We start from the raw sequence: 23,881 nt of genomic DNA, 5'->3' as shown, positions 1-23,881 counted from the left end.
TCGCAAGGGTCTTTTGCAGCGCTCCCATTTTACTCCTCTCTGTGTGTCTTTCTGTCCCCTGCAGCTCCCTTCACCCCCTCCCTCCCCCCTTAACTTACTCTGATTTATTAAGCCGTATTCCGCCGATGTGCGTCAGAGCTGGCCAGGAGTCTCGTGAGGCGTTCCGCTCCTGAAGATCTGTGTCTCGTGTCTGGACAGCGTCAGACCGCAGCGTCCTCCACCCCCCAAACTTACCCCCACCTCTATTTGCCTTATTTGCCTGCAGCCACAAGCCTGCTTGACCTACACGCACACACCGAGCCGATGATCCATCGGCAACTGAAGATCAAGTGATTTGGGAACTCTTTGATTCTAAAATTAAATCAAAAGCAAAAGTAATTCTTCTCATGCAGGTTTTAAACCCTTTTGATAGGCATGCAAGAGATACCTGCAGCTGAAGTGGATGCTTCTCGATCCTGCATCTGGTTTTATTTTGTCATCTAACGCAACAGTCAAGTGTGTGCCACCCTCCACGCACAGTACTGCTGTCTGAAAGTCACTAACCTGATATCAGGCAGGATTACAGACACCTCACTTAGTAATGTTTTCATGCCGTGTGTGCATGTATGTTTGTGTGTCTGTCGGCAGAACACATGCCTTCCAGCTGCTTGTCCTCCTGTGATTCATTTTTGAAGGGAGTCTACACAGATGCTACTGATAACTGACATTTTGTGAGAAAGCCGTATAAAAAAAACAAACAGGGTTGTCTAAATTCAATGGCCCCTTTTCTACTATATGAAAGATTTAGTTTCTGTGTACCATACCATAAAATCTAGATTTAGCACTGCCATAGGATATTTTTTTTCTTTTCTAGAGAATTTCTTGTGATTGCATTTCATGTCAGCGTTAAGTTCAAGGTCTCATGATGGGATGACGTCTCACGACAGCTACAAGTCTTTGTTTTAGACACACACTCCATTTACGTGAGTGACCTAAACATGATGGTTTCCGCATGCATCATGACGGCCTCTCAGACGCCAGCGGGCGTATTAAAAACAACTTTCCCTCAACGATGGTCTGGCAAATGGCTTTTTTCCCTGACAACAAAGACAGTAAACAGCAGCACTTAGCGAGCTCTCAAGAACCTAATTGCCTATTAAGCACATTCGAGTCCTCCTTTATCCTGCTGCCTCTGTTGGGGGCTCCTATCCCTGGAGACACAGCTTTACAGTAAACATAAGTGAGCTAGCCCAGCTATCTGAGAGCTTTAGCTGGAACCTAGGCACTGCTGCTGCCGCTCTCACCTCACAGTGCAGAGAACAGAGAAAGAGATGACCTTCGGCTGTTTCTGTGCATTTGTTTGGCTGCGCACCTTTGGCACAGTGTTATATGGTGTTACATCCATCCTCTTATATCTTGTGTTTCTCTCCTCCAAACTTTTGTAGCATTTGCATGATTTTGTGCAACATCCCTTGGCGTCATTTTTTTTATTTTCTCACTTTGCTCGGTCAAGAGTGAAGCCGTGCGGTGCATGATTTAAAAGACGTTCTGTTTCTGCGCACTCTCCAGGCTTGACAGATGAGAAAGTGAAGGCCTACCTCTCGCTGCACCCGCAGATGCTGGACGACTTCGTGTTGGAGAGCGTGAGTGCAGAGACGTTGGACAGATGGCTGAAGAGGAAGACCAGCAGCAGGCCTGCAGGTATACCCACACACACGCACACACACACACACAGGGACAAACATGGAAACACACGCTGCAGCTCTCTGGATCACTGACATAATGATTGGATCAGCGGATTTCAGTATATTGACGCAGAGTTGTAATTTCAGTAATATTTTGCTTTGGTTAAATGTTTGTACTTTTTTGCACACATAATCCCATACGAGCTCCCGACTAGTCAACCACAAATACAGGCTTCCCTGAATATCTGCAGCCACGTCAGGCGTTTGCTTTTATTGCGCTGAAAAGCTAAAACCTTTTTCTCTTCAAGACCAAAGGATAGCCAGAGCCAAGGCAGAGTGTGCCTCTGTGGGTTGTATTTATTATCCCGGCCATTTGCAGTACAAATCACTCATCTTCACATGTGTCTCCTTTAATCGTCAGTGTGTGTGATAGACAGAAGAAAGGCAGAGGGAACGGGCCTGTCGGCCTGTCGGGTCATTAGATGTGTTTGAGCGGGCCGAGTTGAGTCTGTGCCGTGCGCTCCACACACAGCGGACTGTTTCTCAGACCAACCGCATCCATCAAGGGCCCACAGGGCTGGCACTCTGCCCAGTCGAGCTGCTGACGTCAGAGGCGACCTCCAGAGACATGCAGCCGACTGAAGGGGGCCCAGGGGAGGGGTAGGGATGGTGGTGGTGGTGGTGGGGGGTTGTGCTGGCTCAGGGTGTGGGTGTGTTGAAGTGAAGGGGGAAACCGGCGGAGGATGGATTTGTCACATTTTGGAGCTGCTTTCTACATGAGGTCTGCAGACAGTAGTGTTCATTGCTGCCATGCAGAGACGTCGATTTCTCAAGCCCGAGCCTGCATTTGAAATCGTTTCCTGTATACAGCGTGTGTGTGTGTGTGTGCGTGTGTGTGTGTGTGTGTGTGTGTGTGTGTGTGTGTGCGTGTCCATGTGTGTTTAGGTTGACAGTTACCAAATAGAGGCCCTCATGGTAATCATTCTTGCTGGCGCCAAGTAGGGATAACTAATTTGCTCATGTAGTTCAGGTAAGAGCAGATGAAGCGTGTGCAGAGCCGAACGCTTAATCACAAAACTTCATCGCTGAGCAGCAAGGCGAAAGATTTCCGGCTTAGATTTCTGGGTTTTCAGTCACCGTGTGAGTCATGACACTGAAGTCCCTCAGTAGAGGAACAAAGGTCAATAATAATAAGGAGTCTTTTTTTTACTACAAATTATATTAGTATATTTTAACATATCTGCTGATGCACGTTTTTAGCTTTTCAGATTTTGAATTGAATTGGTCGAAAAATCAAAGTCATGGTTTGTCACTGTGCAGAAACTCCGAAGCGCTGATTGATCTGAAAAGTCTGCACTGCATTACCGCACAACCATAACATAAATCATTAAAAAAAAGCAGATGTGAATGGTCATTATGATGGATTTCATGTTTCAAACAGGTTTCAGATTTCAGTGTTAGTTCTCATGGTGCATGTTGGGCTGTGACGTGCTTTGGAAAGTAATGCAAACTATATTACTGATCACCTGATTGATGTAAAGCTCCTCATAAAATGGTTACCAGCATCAATTTGTCGGATGAGGAGACACAGTGGAGATCCGGGAAGCAATACAGTGCATTATAGGTTTGCAACTGATATTACAGTAAATCACAGTTTTAGTTACTGACTGTATTTTTTACGTGATTACAGAGAGAATATGAGAGACACGCTGCAGCTTTTGCCGTGCTGAAATGAAAACCACTTGCATTTGCCAAATTTGTCCATCTGCATATCTCTAGTTTTCATGAAGCACCATCACTAACTGTTAAATATAGGTCATATGGACTGCAGCTATGCAACATGCTGCTTTGCTTTAAGAGTCAAGTCTTTTGCTCTGAGAAAATCCCTGTAAGTGACTGGCTGACAGAGCACATAGTAATCCTAGCATGTAGCATGGGTTACATACAGTAGATATTTGTTGCTTTTTTTTTTTTAAAGAATTTTCATGTTTTAATTATTTTTTAGCATGAGATGAAAGGAAATGAGGGGAGAGATGGGGACCACCAGGCCATATTCTGGGATATTAATTGTGGGTTTTGTGGAGTAAGAAAGACATGAGCATACCTCTGCAGCCCACTCCTCATCTCTACCTGAAACTAGCCACACTGTCACATTATTAGTATGCTTTATTACTGCACCTTGCTAAAACCACAGATGAACCATTAGTCTTCAACAATGGTTCATCTGTGGCAACTAGTGGTTTTAATAGTCCGTTAGTTGCAAGTTAGTTGGGTGTTTTGTGAAATGGTTAGCCGCTACTAGCGTGATGCACCCAAATCTCAGACCAAACTGTTGCCAGTTGATTTGCATTGTGGGTAATGTAGGTGGCATGCTTACACTTGGAAGAAGAGTGTGTGGAACAAACTGTCCATTGCAAGTCTGGCAGTGTTACAGGAGTGCAATGCAGACTCGGTGCATTTTCTTTTCTTTTAATAGGACCCAAAAATGATTTAAATGATTTTTATTCTCTCGTCTTGCTGAGATGTTGGAAACCAGGTAGTCAGACTTCTCAATAAAGTGCATGTGAACAATATTCAGCCACTAGCTCAGTGCAGTTGGGCTCATGTTGAAAGCATCAGTAATCAGCCTCACAGCTCTCTCGTTATGCCACGTCTCTCTCTCTCGCTCTCTGCGCTGATCTTTACATCACGTCAGTAATATCACTCCGAGTCCTCTGCTTCTGTTGGGCAACTGTGAGCAGACACTTAATCACCACTCTGAAGCCCTTCTCCATCTCCCTCTCAGTGGCTGGATCCACTCAAATGACAAGCACTGTCTAATTTCTGGTTCATCACACAGTCTGAATGGTCAGTGTGTTGGGATGATGGCTGGAATCTGACTTGTAGATTTACACCTTTTTTTAAAAAAAAACAAGCTTGGCTTTGTCTTTATGTAGCTATTTATCTAATTCAGTGTTCATTTTTGCAGTGACACTTTCTAAGGATCAGACAGATTTTATATTCTTTATGAGTGCAGGAGCACCAGGACCTGTCATCATGTGATCATCGCTGAGATAACCATTGCTTCCTGGAAGCAGTCCCTGCAGCCAGTCCCGTTCTCAGTTATCATGTGATGGGCTACATTGGATAAGTTTGTCTGTACACATGCACGCAAGTGTGTGTGTGAGTGTGTGTTTGTGAAAAGGTTGTGTTACAGCCTTTAGTTCCAGAAAAAGCTTCACATTTACACACTTGTAACTGTTTTTAATCTGTGAAAATTCGATTACATCTGAACTAGGACTGCAACTAACAAGTATTTTCATTGCTGATTAAGATGTTGATTGTTTTGTAAATTAATCAATGTCAGAAAATAGTTAGAAATAACAATTTCATGCTTCCAGAGCCAGTGTCACAGCTGTAGATGACTTTGTTTGTCCAAATAACAATCCGAACCCTTAAGATGTTAATTAGTATTAACAATAGTAATAATAATAATAATAATAAGTTGCATATGTCCGACTAAGTGCGACTGCCTGTTTGATTAATAAGGGAGAACTTTGTGGAGAAAGCCTGAGTGAGTCTCTATGTCTTTCTTGCTGGGCTCCAGAGGGCAAGAGTTAGGCCGAGCCGTGAAGCAGCTGATACTGTGTCTCAGATGTGTTTGGATGGCAGTCGCAAGCAGACAAAGATGTGTTTGTGTAGCAGAACCTCATACCCCATCACTATGATAAGAGCACTGTCTCACCTGCAGGGCTTTCCATCAGGAGGGAGCAGGAGCGCCCCCCCCCCCCCCCCCCCCCCCCACCCACCCACACACACACACACACGGCACTCAGTGGATGCTGTTTAAAATACTGGGGGAAAAAAAACCTTTTGGATTTGCTTGTGTAGTCTGAAATGCATCTAGCATTATACGCAAAGCAAAAGGTTTTTGTCCTTAAACAGCCTTTTCTCACCCGAAGTACCTACCGAATGTCAGAAAATATCTTTCTCAAAGTTGTTGACAAGTCTCCAAAATCTACAACCACCTGACAGCAAGTTAATCCTTTTTTTTTAAAGAGGAAGTCTCATTGATATCTCCATTTAAAGAGCATTGAGATAAAAAAAAAAAAAAAACAGTAACAAGCGAGTGGAGGGCTTGTGAGAGGGAGCAGCAGGTTGATGCAGCACTGGGTCTGCACATGTTGACTGCTGAGTCACTGCCTGCTGACCGTCTCGTGTGTGTGTATCTGTGGCGACTGATCAATAAAGCGGCCATCAAGTACGGTGCACATTAGACCCAGCTCAGTGGGGGAGTTTTCCCCAGTGGAGAGCCGCTGACATGCTCTGAGTGCTTCTTCAAGTCATTGCCACCATCAGTTCACCAGACCTTTGTGCTTATAGGTGAACTGCATTCTTTGTCTCTTGGCCTGTATGTATTTGGATAAAGATACAAGTTATTGTTCTTTTTTCATTTAAGTATCTTAAGATTTTTTAAAAATGTCCTCACTTTTTCCTGTGCAGTATTTATGGAAGTAGTTAAACAATTTTTCATTCTCACCCACAATACTTTTTTTGTAGTATTTATCAGAGTAACAGCAGTAGATCTTGTTTTCTTTCCTCCAGCCACACAAGCAGTGTAATAAACACTATTTATCTGATGAACAAAGCGCTTTGCAGTTAAAACAACATGTCAGATGTCTGATAAGAGACAACAGAGTATCAATATGTCGAAAAGATTTATTAACAATTCTCCCCAGTCAAGAAAATTCTTTGTGTTAGTTTGAATCTGCGTGTTTTTGCATTTTATCATGGATATAAAAACTGTGTCTGTCTGACTCCTTGTTGCAGAATCTGATGAGTATCAGATGATTTTATTGGTTGAACCCATTCATAAATCTGCAGCAACTAATGGAGGTAGCTGTGTTTTTTTGTCTGCTGCGCAAATGTCCCACACTGACGCAAGAGCTGTCATTACACACCACCAAATCAATATGTGCAAATACTTTCCACAGATATTCTTATGCGGTGTGAAAAGGATTTACCCATCAGCTGCTGTTATGGTGGTGCTGCAACTAGGATAAAATTTTATATGGACAGGAGAGGGCTGTTTGTCCTGTTTTTCCAAAAATGAGAGGGTTTTTCTCTTTCCAGCCAAAGCTGCCTGCTCCTCTGTATTAACGCTTAACCTCGTGCAAGACAAGAACTAATGTGCCAAGACAGGACTTGAAAGTACAAAGACTTGAAGAGTAAAAATATGGCAAGTAAATATTAAAAAAGATAAGGAAATAGTATGTATAAAAACCTCAAATTATGATTGGTGATTAAATACAATAACCATGCGGCCCAGTCATTCTGTTAGCAAAACACTTGAAAGTTGTTATTCTTGCCATTTTATGTAGGATTGTCGGTGATAAACAGGATCAGGACATCCATTACAAAATCCTCAAAGGACCTTTGGCCTCAGAGCATTGGTTTGCAAGGCCGAGCAGTAGCCCATATCCAGAAGTGATGCCTGCACATGAAGCTGTGCATCCCAGTGCTGCACGCATGACAACCATTTCTACTGAGATTGTCCTGGTTCAGGAGAAGTTTAAATGGAGCGACAAAGTTACTAGAAGAGGTCTGTTTAGCCTCTGCCGCTCTCAGGAGTTGCTAGACAGTTGTGTTTAGTGCTCACTGCTTAGCGAGCTGGCAGTGTATTTTCTAAGAACATGTCGGCCCTCTCCTCCTGTGTTTACTAAAAGCACAGCAGTATCCCTGAAAATATGGGATGGCATTAGAACAGGCTACTTGTCCCTGTCCCTTTGATGACGGCTGACCACACTGTATGGTGATAAAACACACACACACGCACACACTCGTATATGTACAGTACCTTCCCTCTCTGCCCCAGGGGTAGCTGTATCCTTAGGGTTAATCCCCAGACTCGTACCTGATGAAACAAAGATGTTATTGTTGCAAAACAGTAACGGGACGTGCAAATTGTCATTTCTAGGTATTTTGGAGCTTTTTTTATGATATAGGTGCTGGACCTTGAAAAGTTTCCCAACTACTTTTCTTCAGCAAAGAAGAGCACAGCCAAACATCTAAAATACAGTAAACCGGCAATATGAGAGTCAAGCCACCTGCTGAACGTGTGCACGGCGGCCATGCATGCTTACTTTAAAGAAGCTACTGGAACTGGTCCAACCCGGCAACTGGTTCAGCACAACAGGTTTAAAGGGCACTTGCTTTGGTATCTCCGTGGTTGCCAGGCACAGGAATGTTCTGCATTTCATCTTACAGAGTATAAAGCCTGCATGTACAACCACTCCCCCTCGCTTTTCGGCCCCTTAGACATTTCCAGTGTGTGGACACGCAGTGCTCTCCCTCTGGTTCCACTGGGACTGCTACACATGAGATGCCGGGAGAGAAGGTTTGCCAGACTGTAATTGGACCTGCAACACCACAAACAGTGCCTCATGAACGTTTCCTCCAGGAGGGACTTTGAGTGCTGGGGGGGAACCCACAAGTCCTTGCAGAGGGAGTACTTCTGTGAATGGGAGAGCTCTGCTATGCTCACCTCTGCTATTCAAAAAAAGCACAAGATCCAACTTCTTATACCTGGGTGTTTGTGTTTCTGTCCGCTTGCTTTTGGTTTTGAACTGTCAGTCCTGACCTATCCTCCACCCTCCTCTGCAGTGAGCACTCGCTGCCGGGGACGAGCGCTGGTGGGGCAGCGCTGCTTGTCCCTTTGGCAGCCGAGTGGGTGGGGTGGGGAGTGTGGGGCCGAGAGCTGAGAGTTCAGGTCATGCCGCTCATAGCTTGCACTTACCAGGTATCTGTGCATGCATTTGCTATCAAAGATCACAGACACTGAGGCACTGCGCACACTCCATACTTTACCATGAAATGATCTGGAGTTAGTAACAATGCAATCCAAAAGGAGTGAATATTACATGTCCTAATATCCTCCAACATTACACTGTACACACTACACCATGTACACATCGTAAACCACATTGCGTCATACTGTTTGCATGTGAAATTGATACATCAAACAAACAAAAAAACGGTAATTAAAATTAATTAAATGCAGCAAATGATGTTTATCTGTTATTCATGTATTGAATTGAGGATATGAGTAAGTTCTCTCTCATTTTTCACAAATTTCTCCAAGACTCTGTCATAGTTAAAATGGGTGGTGTTAAACTGCACTCCTTTAAACTCTTAAAATGCAGACTAGGTATCCTGCCGTATTTGTAAAATTTGTCCTTCAAAGGGGTTCATGTTGGAATATTCTTGGCCTCAACAAGTCATTATAAAAAAAGACTGTGTGTATTTTTCCTTTTTTTCAAAGGGGTTTGAAGTCTTTTTCAAGTGCAGCTCCCTGTCCTCTGATTGACGTCATGCCCAGCCAGGGGTTCACACTAAAATAGCTCTCATGGCTAAGTTAGGAAACTCATAGCACACTGGAAGAATGTCTAAAACAACAAACAATGTAGCTGGCTGTGATGTCTTTCTTCACATGTATAAAGAGGCTCATTTCAAAAGAGGATCAGCTCGAGTCAGCACTTCAGGAGATGTTTCTAAAATCTGCCCGCTTTTTCGCATGGTTTGATCACATGAAAAGTTCCCAAAGAGATCTGAGCAGTCACTGTTCTTGTGAGCTGTTGACGCATGTGTAATGAAGAACCGCTTGAGCTGTGTGAATGGTTTTGTTTTCATCCCAAGTAGCGCTCCCAGACCCGCTCCCAGACTTCAAGTCCAGAAACTGTTACGATTGGCTGAAGCTTCATTATTATCACATACTTTAGTGTCCACGTCCAAAGACAATAGTCATACGTCTGCTGTCTCTCCAACTGCCTCAAATCACACCAGGAATTTGACCTCGAGACCACAAAATTCTGCACTTGTCAAGTTAAATTAATACTTCTCTTAATTTTGTTTTTTAAGGAGCATAATTTAAGTCAATCACAAGTAGATGAAATATTCATCCATACATAATCATTATTAATGCTTTGGGTACCGCAATTTTTTTTTTTTTTTTTTTTTTTTCCGTTTGCTCATTTACCGCTCACCTGACTACTGTTGTGAGGACAACATATGGTTTTGTTTATCCACCCAACCTTCGAACAGCCAGGCCAGATTACCTTCTAATTTTGTCTCCAAATGCTCTTTTATTGTTTTTATAGTGTGTATTCTTTTATTATTCTATCCTTCTGTGCCTTTGTTATTTATTTATTTTACTTTCTACTGTTATCTGTACTCATGTCTGTCATTCTGCTGCTGCTGGAACCGAATATCCCCCAGCTGGGGATCAATAAACATTTATCCTCTGCGTGGTTCACCCTGTTGCTTTTCAGCTTTTTCATGCAAAGCTGATTGCGCGTGTATGCATTGTTACAGTCTTGGTTGACTATTTAACCATTTTTGATTAAGTATTTTGCTCAGTGACACACTGGCAGTTGCTGTAAGAATGGAGAGTTTTCACAGCCTAGCATCAAGTCACTATCTATCTCCTGTTGCTTATTAACACAAATGACACTGTAAAACCCTGTTTGCTAACCAGTATTAATTAAAGCAAGACTGCAGTTTGTATTTTGCCAAACAATAGATACTGTTGCCACATAATTAATGCATTAATTGTAAATGCTGTAGCATGTAAAAGTGTAGCTGTCAGGGACGCACCGAGCAGCCTCAACACAATGAAAGTTCAGAGGCTTTAATGCAGGCATGTCAAACTCATTCCATAAAGGGCCGTGTGGCTGCAGGTTTTCATTCCAACCAAGGAGGAGCACACCAGGCTGGAATCAATTAATCAGCTGATCTCAGTCTTCAGCTGATAACTAAGTGATCCCTTGATATTGATTGGTTGGCCTGGTGTGCTCCTCCTTGGTTGGAACAAAATCCTGCAGCCACACGGCCATTTATGGGATGAGTTTGACATGCCCAACAAACAAAGGTATCCAAGGGCAAAGGCAGGGAGAGTAGTCATACATCCAAAAAGGGGCAAAATGCACAAAGAATATTAGAATCACAAGGAACACTGGATAACAACGAGCAGAGGGTGATTATCTGGCCAGGGGAAGGGGAAAGACACAGGGTACAGAGAGGGAGGAGCAGGTGAACAATAGGGCACAGGTGCAACACATCAGGCCAATTAAGAAGGGCGGGGAAACTTGACAGGAACTCCAGGAATGAACAGAAACCTACCAAAATAAAACAGCAAGCGAGCCACATAACACCAACTTGACAGATCGTGACAGCAGCATGTAGAAGAGTCCTGAAGTCTGCGAATGGACTCAGTAATGTCAGTTAGGCCGCAATATCCACCATAAGCTACTGGTCATACCAAACCGAGCAGGCTGGTGGCAAAATTCCATCCAAGTATACTGAATTAAGGGACAAATTTTATTGCTCTATTTTATTGCAGTTAAAGTTTTGCAAAACAGTTTGTACACAGCTTGATTCTTCATGCCTCAACCACCTGTTGACTTTGTTTGGAGTATTTTTTAACTTTGTGTTATTTCTCTTTACAGATGACACATCAGCTAAAGAAGTCAGCAGGGTAGGTCGTTGCTCAATTTTATGTGTATGCATTTATGTGACAAGGCATTTTATATTGTTATTGTTTTATGTATTTATTTATTTTTACTTTTTTACCTTGCCCCTTTCCCAAAGCTAACCTTAGTGACTCACTGAGTTCTTACTCAAGACACTATGGCCGAACTAATTCAATGATAGCACGGCACATAATGTCCTTTAGTGACTGCGAAAATCTCCAGGACCTGTGCTTCATTAAGATGCAGATTAGCTATGCACATTGACAACCGTTTTGATTGTCCTTGTGCTTACTTTCTTCAGAACTGCGTGGTCGTGATTTTGTCACATTGACTTGAGAAATATGAACAGAGGTCTGAAGAAGTTTATGAATCCATACCTGAGCATTGTTTGTAGCACAGTAGTGATGCTTATGACGTTGACACTGGAGTCGTCCAGAAAGGCTTCCTGAGTGTTCAGGTCAGCATCACATACTGTAGATGATTAATAAGAATTGCTACTCCCCTCATGTGTGAGACAGTCGGCAGGAAGGTTATAGGATCCCCTGTGGTCCACATACATACGTTTGTTCACACCTTTGTCATCTTAACACCGTCATGCTCTTAGGAGGCCAGGTGTCAGTGCCCACAGCAGGGCCCCAGAGCTGGGACTTCACACACATACACACAGAAAAGAGAGGGGGGGGCGGGAGAAAAAACGAGGGCGACTCGACCCCTCAGTGCGTCATCTATACGTCTGTGCAAACAGGATGTGGGAGGATAGAAGGCGTCCCGTGGGGGAGACTTTCTAGTGCACCACTCTCCCTGCCGTCCTGTCCTCACCCTCTCTGCAGGCGCAGAAATAGACGGCTCTCTGGCCCCGTACAAGGCAGGAGGTCTGCCTCTTACATAACCACACTTTTAAGCTGAGGCTGAGAGGCAGAGCTTGCCAGGGCTCTAATCATAGCCGTGGGGCTCCGGTGGCCTCCTCTCGGGACTGCGGGGGGATCCCTGGGCTAGAATGCATCAGCGAAGGGGAGTGTAAGGGTGGGGTGGAGGGTAATGTTGTGATGAATGCCTCCGTCTTTGTGAATGGCAGGAAGATAATCCAGTTTCATTCAAAGAAATACATTTCCTTTTGCTTTAGTAGCAAGCTGCTGCGGCAACATTAGAGTACAGTACAGTACAGAGCGCGGGTCGTTGTCACGTTTTGCCTTTGTCGTAGCACTTGCTGAATTTTGAAATTCAATCTCAGTATTTGCGGCAAGGCTGTGGAGTTGCAATTTCTGTGTGTCTTGCGTCCAGCAGTACCAGGACACAAATATGCAGGGCGTGGTGTACGAACTCAACAGCTACATGGAGCAGCGTCTGGACACTGGAGGAGACAACAAACTCCTGCTCTATGAGTTGTGCAACATCATCAAAACAGGTAAATGTAGACCACATCCAGCATATTGATCCTCATCAGCTTCAGTTCACATCGCTCTGGTGCCGCGTCCCAAAAGTGACGCTGACAACATGCATTTTTATTTGGAGAAAAAAGTGTCGTAATGACAGTGTTTGCATAAACATCTCCCCGGAAGACAGCGGCCAAATACTTGAAATACCGTTCACAGGAAATTTGTTTGAAGAGGAACAGTGGGATTCAGTGTACTGAATGATCCAAGAAGAGTACTTTTCTGAGACCAGCTGAATTGCCCGCTGTGGTGAACCCCACCCATGTGCTGCTCCAATAAGAAAAATAAATATGGAACATAAGCAGCGAGAATTATTCAGAAATGAATGGTCGTACTTCTTCTTCCAGTTCAGGTTGTCAAAGCGAAATGAAATTAGTGATTTAACAGTCCAGAAAAAATAGAAAATTGGATCATAGGATCAAACAGTTGATATAATTTTAGGATCTTTAATAATGCCAGATATTGATAAATTTGAACCAGATATGTTGCCATTTTATAAGTACATTGGTTATGTTGTAATGAGTTGAACCAAAGGATCATTTCAAACCACACTATTCATTAACTTCTTGATCACCTGGCACTCCACCAGTCTCTCTTGTCACACTGTATGCTAACATGACCCATATATCAGTGTGAAATGGGACTGGAAAGGCAGACTGGGAGTGAGATGAACTGGATGGCAGTCAAAGCCCTCGGTCAGAGTGCCCTCGTTATTTTGTGGGACATTGTTAATAGATTATTAGATTGTAACTGGATTGTTGTCTCCTTATCACACTTTTCCTCTGAGTTATACCTGCCATTTCTTTTTGGACAGCTTGAGACGATGTAACATGCACGTACACTGACAGCTAATGTCAGGTGTTACTGGACTGTCTAACTGTATTTAAAGCGCATGTGACCTGTTTGCCTCTTATTTCTGCAGCAACAAAAGCTGATGGATTTGCACTTTACTTCTTGGGAGAATGCAACAATGTAAGTGCAGAGGACATTCGCTGAATGTATTTTACACACTAATGTAATTGTGTGCATGTATATGACATTTTCTTTCTCCATTTCTTTCCCCTCTCTCTTCTTGTCTATGCTTCTCAATAGAGTTTATGTTTGTTCACTCCAACGGGGGCCAAGGATGGCCCTCCAAGCCTCATCCCCTCCGGCCCCATCGCATTTGGGACAACCATTGCCGCTCATGTTGCCAAGACTCGCAAAACACTGCTAGTAGAGGACATCATGGGGGTAAGGCTGTTTGCACGCAAACAGTGCAGATTTACCCATCACGGCGATCTATCAGTTCTCTGCATCGCTGTGATGTTTGATTGTAGATCTTTTTATGCCCTCTGTATACTTCATGTTTCATTAAATTGCCACCTGGTTCATGCACTCGTTGAGCTAAAAATAAGAAATATACTTTAAATTCCGATTTGACTTTAAGTCGGGGTCCTGTTTAGCTTTGCATCTTTTGCAGTGCTCTGCACTTACACACTGCAGCACTTAATTTATAGATGAAATGGGAACTTTTCCGATTAGAGGCCCAGTGTCTTCATTCATGCTTCACACTGTGGACAGGAGGAGACGTCCAAGAAAAAGCTAGAAAAATCTCTGGAGGGCTTTGAAATTCATGAAAATACCAGCAAGGTTGATCTGTGGCGAAAAACATCCAAGCCTCAAAAAAGACGAAAATCAAATGAAAAATAACAGTTAAAGATCTTAATCACGCTACAGCTGGTTTATGCAGCTTCAAAAACAGATCTGTCTGCCCTGCTGAGGGGCAAATGTTAGGAGTTGTCTTCTTTGTCATCTACATCAGTGAAAGTACCAGCGACACTGTCCTGCTTTATGAAAGTCCTGCGCACCTCCCGTAATAACGACCTTCGCTCACCTGTGTGTTGCAGGACGAGCGCTTCCCCGACGGCACAGGGCAGGACTCAGGGATCCACGTTCACTCTGTCCTGTGCCTCCCCATCCTCACTGCCATCGGGGACCTCATTGCCATCCTGGAGCTGCATCGGCACTGGGGCAAGGAGCCCTTCAACCTCAGCCACCAGGAGGTCAGTCTGAGCCAGACAAAACACACCAATAATGGGAAGGTGGAGCAAGGCTCACAGAACAACAGTTAGCCTGGCATTCACCTTAATCTGGATCTGGTTAAGATCTCTGTTAGATCTGTTCAATGTGGAAAATACTTAATGACGCTGTTTGTCTTCAAGGACTTTCCACTTTGTGCAAACGAAATACGTTCTGTAAAATGGCAGTGCATTGAGCTAGAAAGTTACTAAACTTACAGGTTGCTCAAGCAAGTATATTAATGTGAGCTTTCCATAAACAAATCATCTCTTCGGCATATTCAATAGTACCTGATTTTGTCCTTTTTTACAGATATTGTAGATTTTGGTTAAATCTCAAGCAGATGTTGCTATAAATTTAATATTTAGAGGCAGAATACATTAGAATTGTTTGTGACATTTTATTTAATTGTGTACAAGCCTGCAACAGTTTTTTTTTTTTTTTGGCTACTTGGAGGCAGCACGACAAGCTGTAAACACAACAAAGATATATCCTCAACTTTCAACCAGTGATATGTCAGTTATTTAAGCTTAACAGCAGATGCAGAGCAGCATTAGCATCGATTCTCTTGAGGGACATATCTCACTCTTTATGCTGTAAATTTCCCACTGAATTCCCCCGCTAGTTGCTGACCTTGTCTGCATTTGGTGCTTATTTGTGTGTTTTTTGCTGAAAACAGCTGCAGGAAAGGAGGTTGATGAGATCAGTGAGAGTGAACCAAAACTTTAAAGCAAGACCGGGCCGTAAAACCAAAACAATGAGCTGAAAGACGCTAAAATGCTGTGTGGAGCTGAGGGGAACTGCAGAGCTGTATGATAATTCTCTGTGGGTTTATCACAAGGAGGGCCCCCCTGCACATTACACATAGGCATTGACCCCTTTTTCGCATAAGAATATCTATAAGTGCATCTTTGATATTTGCTTGATCCACAATACTAAACATGACTACAGGTGTGAGTCTGTGCCCCCAGAGGGGCTCTGAATCTGTAGGCTAACTGGCTCTTCTGTGATTATGAGAGCGCCTTATTTGCAGAACAGATAATTATGTTGAAATACACTTAAGAGGAAATGTGATAATAACCGATCAAACCTTGAAAACATGTAAAAACATTTATTGTGATTTCTTTTGGTTTTTTTTTCTTCAGGGCTAACCTTCACTTTGTTTTCCAGGTTGCAACAGCTAATTTAGCGTGGGCATCGGTTGCCATTCATCAAGTACAGGTGAGCAAACTCCCACCGAGGACTGGTTTCAATTTCAAGTTGCACATTGTAGCCGACGTACTGTGCTGTAACACTTCACCAAAGGCTTGGAAAAAGGTGAAGCCTACCCGTCCCACTTATTATGCTCTTGGATGACTTTGTTTGTTCTGGTTCTGCACTGGTGTTTTTAATGGGGAAATCCACTGTGTACAGGAACTGGGTTGTCACTGGGCCCAGTCCAATCAACTAAGCCGTAGATTCAACAAACAGCTCCCCGAAGACGTCATTACGCCCCAGTGCTGTTTTTATAAGAACAAATAGCACAACACCTCAGAGAAGCAGCATCCCACTGCAGCACTGGCCACAGTGGACCTCTGAGGCTCAGTGAGCGGTACAGCACTGCAGCACACTGCACTCCTGGGTTAGCTGCAAAACACTCTGTTGTTACTGAAACTCATGGCGGTGGCCCACAGCCAAGTGTGTCGACAGCAAGTTGGTTTGTTGACAGTACACGCAGGATGCTGTATGTGTCCTGTGAGAAACGTGTAATGCATCCGAGCGCCGGGTCATTACCTATTTGTCTTTGTTTCTAGGTGTGCAGAGGCCTCGCCAAACAGACTGAGCTCAATGACTTCCTACTAGATGTGTCAAAGTAAGAGCTGCTGCCGACTTTACCTAACACTGGATTAAAGCTGATGAAATCATGTTAAAAGTGTATTTACATCATATTTTAGTCTAAGTGTAACTCTGAAGTGAGTTAGTGTCTCATCTTTTCTCGTGTCAGGTCAAACGTTGAATAAAACTCTGTTGCTCACAAAGCAGGTGAAATGACTGCATTTTTAGGCAACGTAGCTTTCATGTCTTGAATGTGAACGTCATCAGAGCTTCCCATTTGTCAAACATCTCAATGCGCCATTTCTTCTTTTCGCACAGAACATACTTTGATAACATTGTGGCAATAGATTCTCTACTTGAACATATTATGGTGAGTGTGATTTCTGCAAGTATGTGTTCATTCACATTGTCTTCAAGGCTACACATCCTGGGAGTGTGTGTTAGTTTATGTGTGTTAAAAAGAGTAGCAATGCTGCTGCTGTAATGCAGGTACACACAGGCCGCCTCGATGCACAGCTAATGTTTCCTGCTTGATGGCATTAATTTTATGTAATAATAATAGAAAAGAGTACTTCACATAATAATTATAATTATATTCAATTTGATAGATACACAGACATGCTAACCACATAATCAGATTTGTCTTAACCTAAAATTGGCAAGTTTGTCAACTTGTAATATTTGTTCTACTTTCCAAATCTGAAACAAATGTGATCTGGAGTGTGAAACATGATTTTCCTGTTTCTTCTACTAAAACAGACTTCTCTGTTTGTATGTATGTATGTTACCCTGTGACTGTGGTGTCATCTCAGGTCATTTAAGTCATCTGGTTCAAACACTGAATGAACTAGAACGACCTGTAGTTACACTGTGTGTGTATTTAATACTGGACATTTAACTGTTCATCCAAAAGAAATAATTCAGTGATGTATCTGATTTAATGAAGCTGCAGGTGCTAGATGTCATTTTCAGTGGGTTTTTTTTTTCAGTTCTTTCAAACCATTTGTGTTGCGGATAAGATTCTGTCCCTGGTGTTGTTTTGCAGATATATGCAAAAAACCTGGTGAATGCGGACAGGTGCGCACTCTTCCAGGTAGATCACAACAACAAAGAACTGTACTCTGACCTGTTCGATATCGGGGAAGAGAAAGAAGGCAAACCTGTCTTTAGGAAAACCAAAGAAATTAGGTGTGTATGTTTTCCACTTTTTCTCTAATGAATATGATGGTATACTCATTTCATATTCAGTGTCCGTGCTCTTCATTGAGGTACATGAGTCTCATATTTTTCATTTAAATACTAGTTTGTTTTGAAGTGGAACGGTTGGAATTCATTTTCATGTTTTTTTTGTCTCCACACATCCAAAAGTGCATTTCCTGCACCTACATTATTTACCACAGAGCGCAGCAAACAAAGTCGTCCTGTGACAAAGACAGCCCACAAAAATATTCTCAATAATAGGAAATCAATATTCAGTGATTCAGAACATAATCATTTTTTCTCTCTCTGTGAAAATGGTTTATCTGCACACTATTTGAGCTGTAAATTGCATTTTTAAAATCAGGTTTTCACATTATTGATTTAGAATTGATTTTTTTCATGCAGATTTTCATCCAGCCGCCCAGCACTAGCCTTACTCTTGTTCTCTGCTCCCTCCCTGAAGGTTTTCTATAGACAAGGGAATAGCTGGCCAAGTGGCTCGGACAGGGGAAGTCTTAAATATCCCAGATGCCTATGCAGACCCACGGTTCAACAGGTAAACTCCGGCAGATGCTGCAATCAGCCATTTTTACTTGCCTTTTCCAACAAACCAATGAGCTTTCTTGAAGTTGACTTTGTGTGCTGCACAATATAAATTTAAATGAGCCTGTGAGGGACGTCAAACCGACATCTCATATTTTTGTATGCCTTCCTCAACAGAGAGGTGGACCTCAAAACCGGCTACACCACGCGGAACATCCTGTGCATGCCCATCGTGAGCAGGGGGTCCGTTATAGGTGTGGTGCAGATGGTGAACAAGCTAAGCGGAAGTGCCTTCACTAAAACAGATGAGAACAACTTTAAGATGTTTGCTGTCTTTTGTGCTCTGGCCTTACACTGTGCAAACGTGAGTAAACTGAATTAGTCTTAAAATCCTTGAACGACTAATTGATCTTCTCCAACAGCGACAACATGATTCATTCTCTCTACATCGGTCTGCTCAAGCCTGCTCTTTATCTTTTGCAGTGTAGGTAGATGACGTGAAGATTATGTAACACCTCATGGCCATGAATACTCCATCCCGATTGGCTTATTTTCAGATAACTGCACCTTTGACGTAGTGGCTTCATCCTCGTCCTAAATTCACACTTATAGCTGGAAGGCTTGTTTCAGCTGTTACTAGGCTGAGGGCTTCCCTGTTTGTCAAAGTAGTAATTGCATTTTTCCTCCAAGGTTGACAAAAATAGTGCCAACAGCTTCTATTTCAAGCGTGCATTGCTCCAAAATATGAATAAAACCTTTTTTTTCCGGCAGTGGCGATCATTCCTTACATGGAACACACAGCCGTTTCATGAATCATGCTAACTCTGGAAGCTTGCGCTGTGCCGTCTGTCTGTCAGTGCCTCTGCTCTCTGTGGGGCCTGACTCACCATCATCTCGTGCGACAAACTTACGCAGGGGCGGCGTCACAAAGTTGGTTTTAAAATTGATGAGGCATGTTAATATTTCAAGACAAGCAGTCTGCATCCATCCACTGGCAGGATTTATGTTTAGCTGTAATTTATGCCTTGTGTCTCGAGGAAACTCACTTAGGCCCGGCTCCTGATTTATGGTGATTTACGGTGGAAGGTGTGAGGCTTGGCGCATGTACCTGACTGTCTTATTCCAGCCTGTCTGGGACGGGGACAGGGATAAAAACCAGATGTGGAGACATTTTTTGGAGATGAAATATGATACAGAACTGTTGCAGATAACTTTGTCTGACCCTTTTGGAAACAGTGATGCTTAAAGAATCCAACATAAGATTGTATTTAAAGTCCAAAGACTAATTTCCCCGTCCCTCTCTGCAGATGTACCACAGGATCCGGCACTCTGAATGCATTTACAGAGTGACGATGGAAAAACTGTCTTATCACAGCATCTGCACATCAGAAGAATGGAAGACCCTTACCCAGCTCAACCTCCCTGCACCCATTTATAAAGAGATCGAAATGTGAGTGCCCTTTCAGGTGCAGGCTCAGAGCTGTGTCTTCTGTCACTATCTCTGCTGTGACCCCGAGTGTAGTCGGTCTGCAGCCTCGTGTCTGTGAAAGGGACGATGACAGAGTCCAGACCTTGCCCAGTCCCCTCTTCTGTCCCTCTGTGTGCTGTACATGCTAATTTAAGACTCTCCTCCCATCTCTTCCCCCTCTCCTCCAGGTTCCACTTTGACATTAATCCCTTTGAGGAGATCTGGCCTGCTGTCTTTATCTACATGGTTCATAACTCCTGTGGAAAGACCAGGTGAGGTGTCACTGGGCCATGACGATGTCAGTGTCAGTTCCTCATCAAAGCTTGGGATGATTCATTGTTAATTATCCTTTCTCTCCGCGTGTAGCTTTGAGCTGGAGAAGCTGTGTCGCTTCACCATGTCCGTGCGGAAGAACTACCGGCGTGTGCCCTACCACAACTGGAAGCACGCAGTGACGGTGGCACACTGTATGTACGCCATCCTGCAGAAAACCTCGGGGATGTTCACAGAGCTAGAGGTTTGCTCCCTGTTGGGATCGGATTTACTGATAGTACACAAAAATAGATGAAATTAAATTATTTGTGATTTTTTTCTCCCTGTCTCCCCACTCTGGTTTACAGAAGAAAGGTCTGTTAATAGCTTGCCTGTGCCATGATCTGGATCATCGGGGGTACAGCAACACGTACCTGCAGAAGTTTGACCATCCGCTGGCTGCTCTGTACTCCACCTCCACCATGGAGCAACACCACTTCTCTCAGACCGTCTCCATCCTGCAGGTAGAGCTCCACTATGCAGAACCTTCTGTAAATTTCTTTCTTTATTTGTTATCTTTTAAGTTCTAACAATGATTTTTGAAACAGCGTGCCTTGCAACACATGTTAGTGAGCAAAAGAACTGGAAAACCACATGACGAATGTCCAAATAATTCAGTGTACAGTAGCAAGTGATGCCATATGTGGACAAACTTCATCAGCAGAGCAGCCTCACAATAAAGATACATAGCCACTTAAAACAGAGTAAAATGAAGCCCTCAATTTTTTAAAAACACATCGCTTCAAGACTTAGAGACTACAACCACTTTATCTGAACACCTGAATTGAATCTATAGTTTCTCATTTGTTCAGTAGTTGTTTTTTCTGTGTGAAAGAAGCAGCATTGTCTCTTACCTTCTTGTGTAACGTCCAGGATCTGCTGGCAGGGCGTGAACCCCTGAGATGAACGTGAGATTACAACCTGTTGTAGTCTAGCTGAGCTGAACGCCTCATAAGTGGAGCTTTTGCTTTTTTATTGATCTCTTTGTTTCTCATAGCTGGAAGGGCACAATATTTTCTCCAACCTGAATTCCAGCGAGTACGAGCAGGTGTTGGAGATCATCCGGAAGGCCATCATCGCCACGGACCTCGCCCTGTACTTCAACAACCACCAGCAGCTGACGGAGCTGCTGACCTTGCATGCGCTGGACTTGAACAACCAATCACACAGGTCAGGTCACGACGACTCGCACCGGTGCACAGGTCAGGTCAGGATCATACCGGGTCTCGTAGCGTCACACAGAGAAATGTAGACCTGGCACGCATAAACGGCGCATTGAGTTTCTCCACACGGCTATAATGAGCTTTTGCTCCCCTCCAGGGACCGTGTGATTGGTCTGATGATGACAGCATGTGACCTGTGTTCTGTTACCAAGAAATGGCAAATCACACGACTCACAGCCAACGACATCTATGCTGAGTTCTGGGCTGAGGTACAGTGGGATACTGCTGCAGCTGAAACAGTTTTAGTATCATGATCGTGCCTCTAGTATAACAATCAGACCTCTGTTAGCACTTGTAAATGCTGCCACACAGAGCTGTCCTTTACTTTAAGGGAAACTTTTTATTTTGTTCCTTCACAGGGAGATGAGATGAAAAAGATTGGGATGCAGCCGATCCCTATGATGGACCGAGACAAGAAGGATGAGGTTCCTCAAGGCCAAGTAAGACCAGCACTTTTACTCTGTCTCTAACCTCTCGTCCTCACATTGTGATGGTAGTGGTAAAACCACAAAAGAGAAACTAGTGGTCCTATAAAAAGTTTTGAGAGGAAGAAAATAAGGAGAAGAAACTACAGATAGAGAACTAGGATATCCTGCTTAAGTAGAATTTATAGTTGACTTACAGTATAAATAATGACCTGAAATCAAACAAAAGTACAATAATCACTAATAACATATGATAAGTTTAAGCATAGCTTCATTTTTGCCATTCTTCTAAAAACAACATCCAGCGTAAGAAACCCTCCTTCACTCTCTTGTTAGTTTTGTAGCACCTGTTTGCAGCGTGACAGTTTATCTGATGTCATCATGTAATTTCCAGCAGAGCTCCACCTTCAACGGCCGGAGCTCTAATCAGCCAGAGTAACTGAAAAACAGTGGGTGGGTGTGCAGGGCCGTTAACTGTAACTGTAATATACAGAATGTGGGTTTTAAAGTGACGTGCAGTTTCCAAAAGTGTTAATACAGCTGTTTGCTGTCTCTGTTTGTTTGTGTGTTTGTTTTATGTCTTTTTTTAAGGTGGGATTCTACAATGCTGTTGCAATTCCATGTTACACGACACTAGCAGAGCTTTTCCCTCCGTCCAATCCTCTTCTAAAAGCCTGCAAGTGAGTATCCAGAGCTGCCGGGAAAGTCTCGTCCTTCACTGTGTGCTTTGACAAAAAGCCAAGAAAGACTTTGAGGTGACAGAGATATCTAGGAGATAAGTTTAGGAATAAAAATGAAGGGCTGATTATTGTTGTTATAATTTATTTTTTGTGAAATAGGTCAAAAACATAAAACAATCAAAGAGTTCCTTCACACAATATTGCTGTGCTGATTTCACATATGATATGGGATGATTTATTTTTATGTGATTTCATTTGATTTTTTTTTTTTCCTTTTCAATTTTTGTTTTCAAGTCAGTTTAGTTTCCAGAGTGGGTTTGTTCATTTCAATTTAATTTTTATTGTTTAAAATGTTTGGTTTTAGTTTAGTTTTTATTAGTACCAGTATTAGTTTTATGTTGTTTTATTACTATATTGGGGGTATAATAAGTTCAGAATAGGTATTACAAAGCAAACACAGCCCTTTGTGAAGGCCGTTGACTCACAGTCATGTAGTCTCGATAAACATGTGCAGCAGTGCCTCCTCATGCCTGTTGTATTGACAAATTTGACCAAATAGATGAAGACTAAAACTAAACACACTTGCTGTATATATACATTTTAATTATTTTGTAAATATACATCAGTTAGTTTTCCCTTTTTTTCCAGTTTTTAATTTTATCTCAATCGACTTAAATGTTTTTTTCACACCTAGTTTTAATTTGTGTTTATGTAACTCTAATAATCTTGTGCTGTACAGATTTTGGATTAAACAGACTTTAAAAACAATACTCAGAGAGACCCATTTCAGGATATAATATAATGTTCTGACAGGAAACAGTTGCTCTTCCTAACTCATCAGTGTGTGTGTGTGTGTGTGTGTTGGGTGACACTGTGCGTTGCATTTGCTAACACTATAAGAATGTATTTATACATGTAATTTCTACTGGTTAACAGGATCATATTGCCCATTTGCCTGCCCTTCCGGGTTAACCCGCTGTTTTTTAAAACACTGTGACCTTGATCTGCGGGGAATGCAAACAAAGTGAGCAGTGTAATATTTAAGCCCCGGCTGTACGTCAGCACCGGGCTCTGGGTGGGCAGCAGGCCTAGACCCCGCGGAGCCCGGCTGCTTGTTGTGGGATCTGCCACAGACGTGTAAACTGCATCAGGCAGGCTAATTGAATGGAATGGCAGCAAAGGGCAGCACTTTCAGCACTCGTATGTCAGGCTTGATTATAGCACCGAGGGGAGAGGTTACCTTCATGACAACAAGAAGTGATGGGGCCGCGACTGCAGATGACTAATGTATTACACTGCTGCTGCCTGGCTGTGGTGACATGTGGTTACATGTTTCTGTCTTTGAATAAATCGCCAGTGTAAATGAATTATATTTAGCTGTTTAATACAGTTTGGTTTGATTTGATGCAGCTTTTATATAGTTGATTGCTACAATTTGTTGACATTTGATACAGATTTCTTCAGGACCCCGATCATGCTGGTATTCTGGTATTTCTGGGTTTACTTCATTGCCACAGCTGCAAAATTTCAACCATGCATTTTGAAGTTCTA

At 42.9% G+C, this 23,881-nt stretch overlaps 1 protein-coding gene across 5 annotated transcripts in view; it reads left to right on the top strand.

Annotated features, from left to right (window-relative positions):
* The window catches only part of pde10a (phosphodiesterase 10A), a 35,856-nt gene that overhangs the window by 8,968 nt on the left and 3,007 nt on the right, over window positions 1-23,881 (top strand). Inside the window, exons 2-21 of one of the 5 annotated variants that reach the window (XM_041948039.1) lie at window positions 1,549-1,680; window positions 11,147-11,175; window positions 12,455-12,575; window positions 13,526-13,575; window positions 13,696-13,836; window positions 14,493-14,648; window positions 15,835-15,885; window positions 16,458-16,516; window positions 16,798-16,849; window positions 17,525-17,667; window positions 18,143-18,235; window positions 18,400-18,586; window positions 19,530-19,672; window positions 19,879-19,962; window positions 20,057-20,207; window positions 20,311-20,466; window positions 21,000-21,172; window positions 21,323-21,434; window positions 21,585-21,665; window positions 22,242-22,330. In XM_041948039.1, the coding sequence (XP_041803973.1) occupies window positions 1,549-1,680; window positions 11,147-11,175; window positions 12,455-12,575; window positions 13,526-13,575; window positions 13,696-13,836; window positions 14,493-14,648; window positions 15,835-15,885; window positions 16,458-16,516; window positions 16,798-16,849; window positions 17,525-17,667; window positions 18,143-18,235; window positions 18,400-18,586; window positions 19,530-19,672; window positions 19,879-19,962; window positions 20,057-20,207; window positions 20,311-20,466; window positions 21,000-21,172; window positions 21,323-21,434; window positions 21,585-21,665; window positions 22,242-22,330 (2,203 nt within the window). Of the gene's footprint in view, window positions 1-1,548; window positions 1,681-11,146; window positions 11,176-12,451; window positions 12,576-13,525; window positions 13,576-13,695; window positions 13,837-14,492; window positions 14,649-15,834; window positions 15,886-16,457; window positions 16,517-16,797; window positions 16,850-17,524; window positions 17,668-18,142; window positions 18,236-18,399; window positions 18,587-19,529; window positions 19,673-19,878; window positions 19,963-20,056; window positions 20,208-20,310; window positions 20,467-20,999; window positions 21,289-21,322; window positions 21,435-21,584; window positions 21,666-22,241; window positions 22,331-23,881 lie in introns of those variants that run through there. The other 4 variants (XM_041948040.1, XM_041948038.1, XR_006007222.1 and 1 more) reach the window with 4 other exon arrangements.

This window comes from Chelmon rostratus, chromosome 11, assembly GCF_017976325.1.
Source record: "Chelmon rostratus isolate fCheRos1 chromosome 11, fCheRos1.pri, whole genome shotgun sequence".
Lineage (NCBI taxonomy): Eukaryota > Metazoa > Chordata > Actinopteri > Chaetodontiformes > Chaetodontidae > Chelmon > Chelmon rostratus.
The sequence above is the reverse complement of the archived record's forward strand: the minus strand, read 5'-3'. Positions and strand labels throughout refer to the sequence as shown.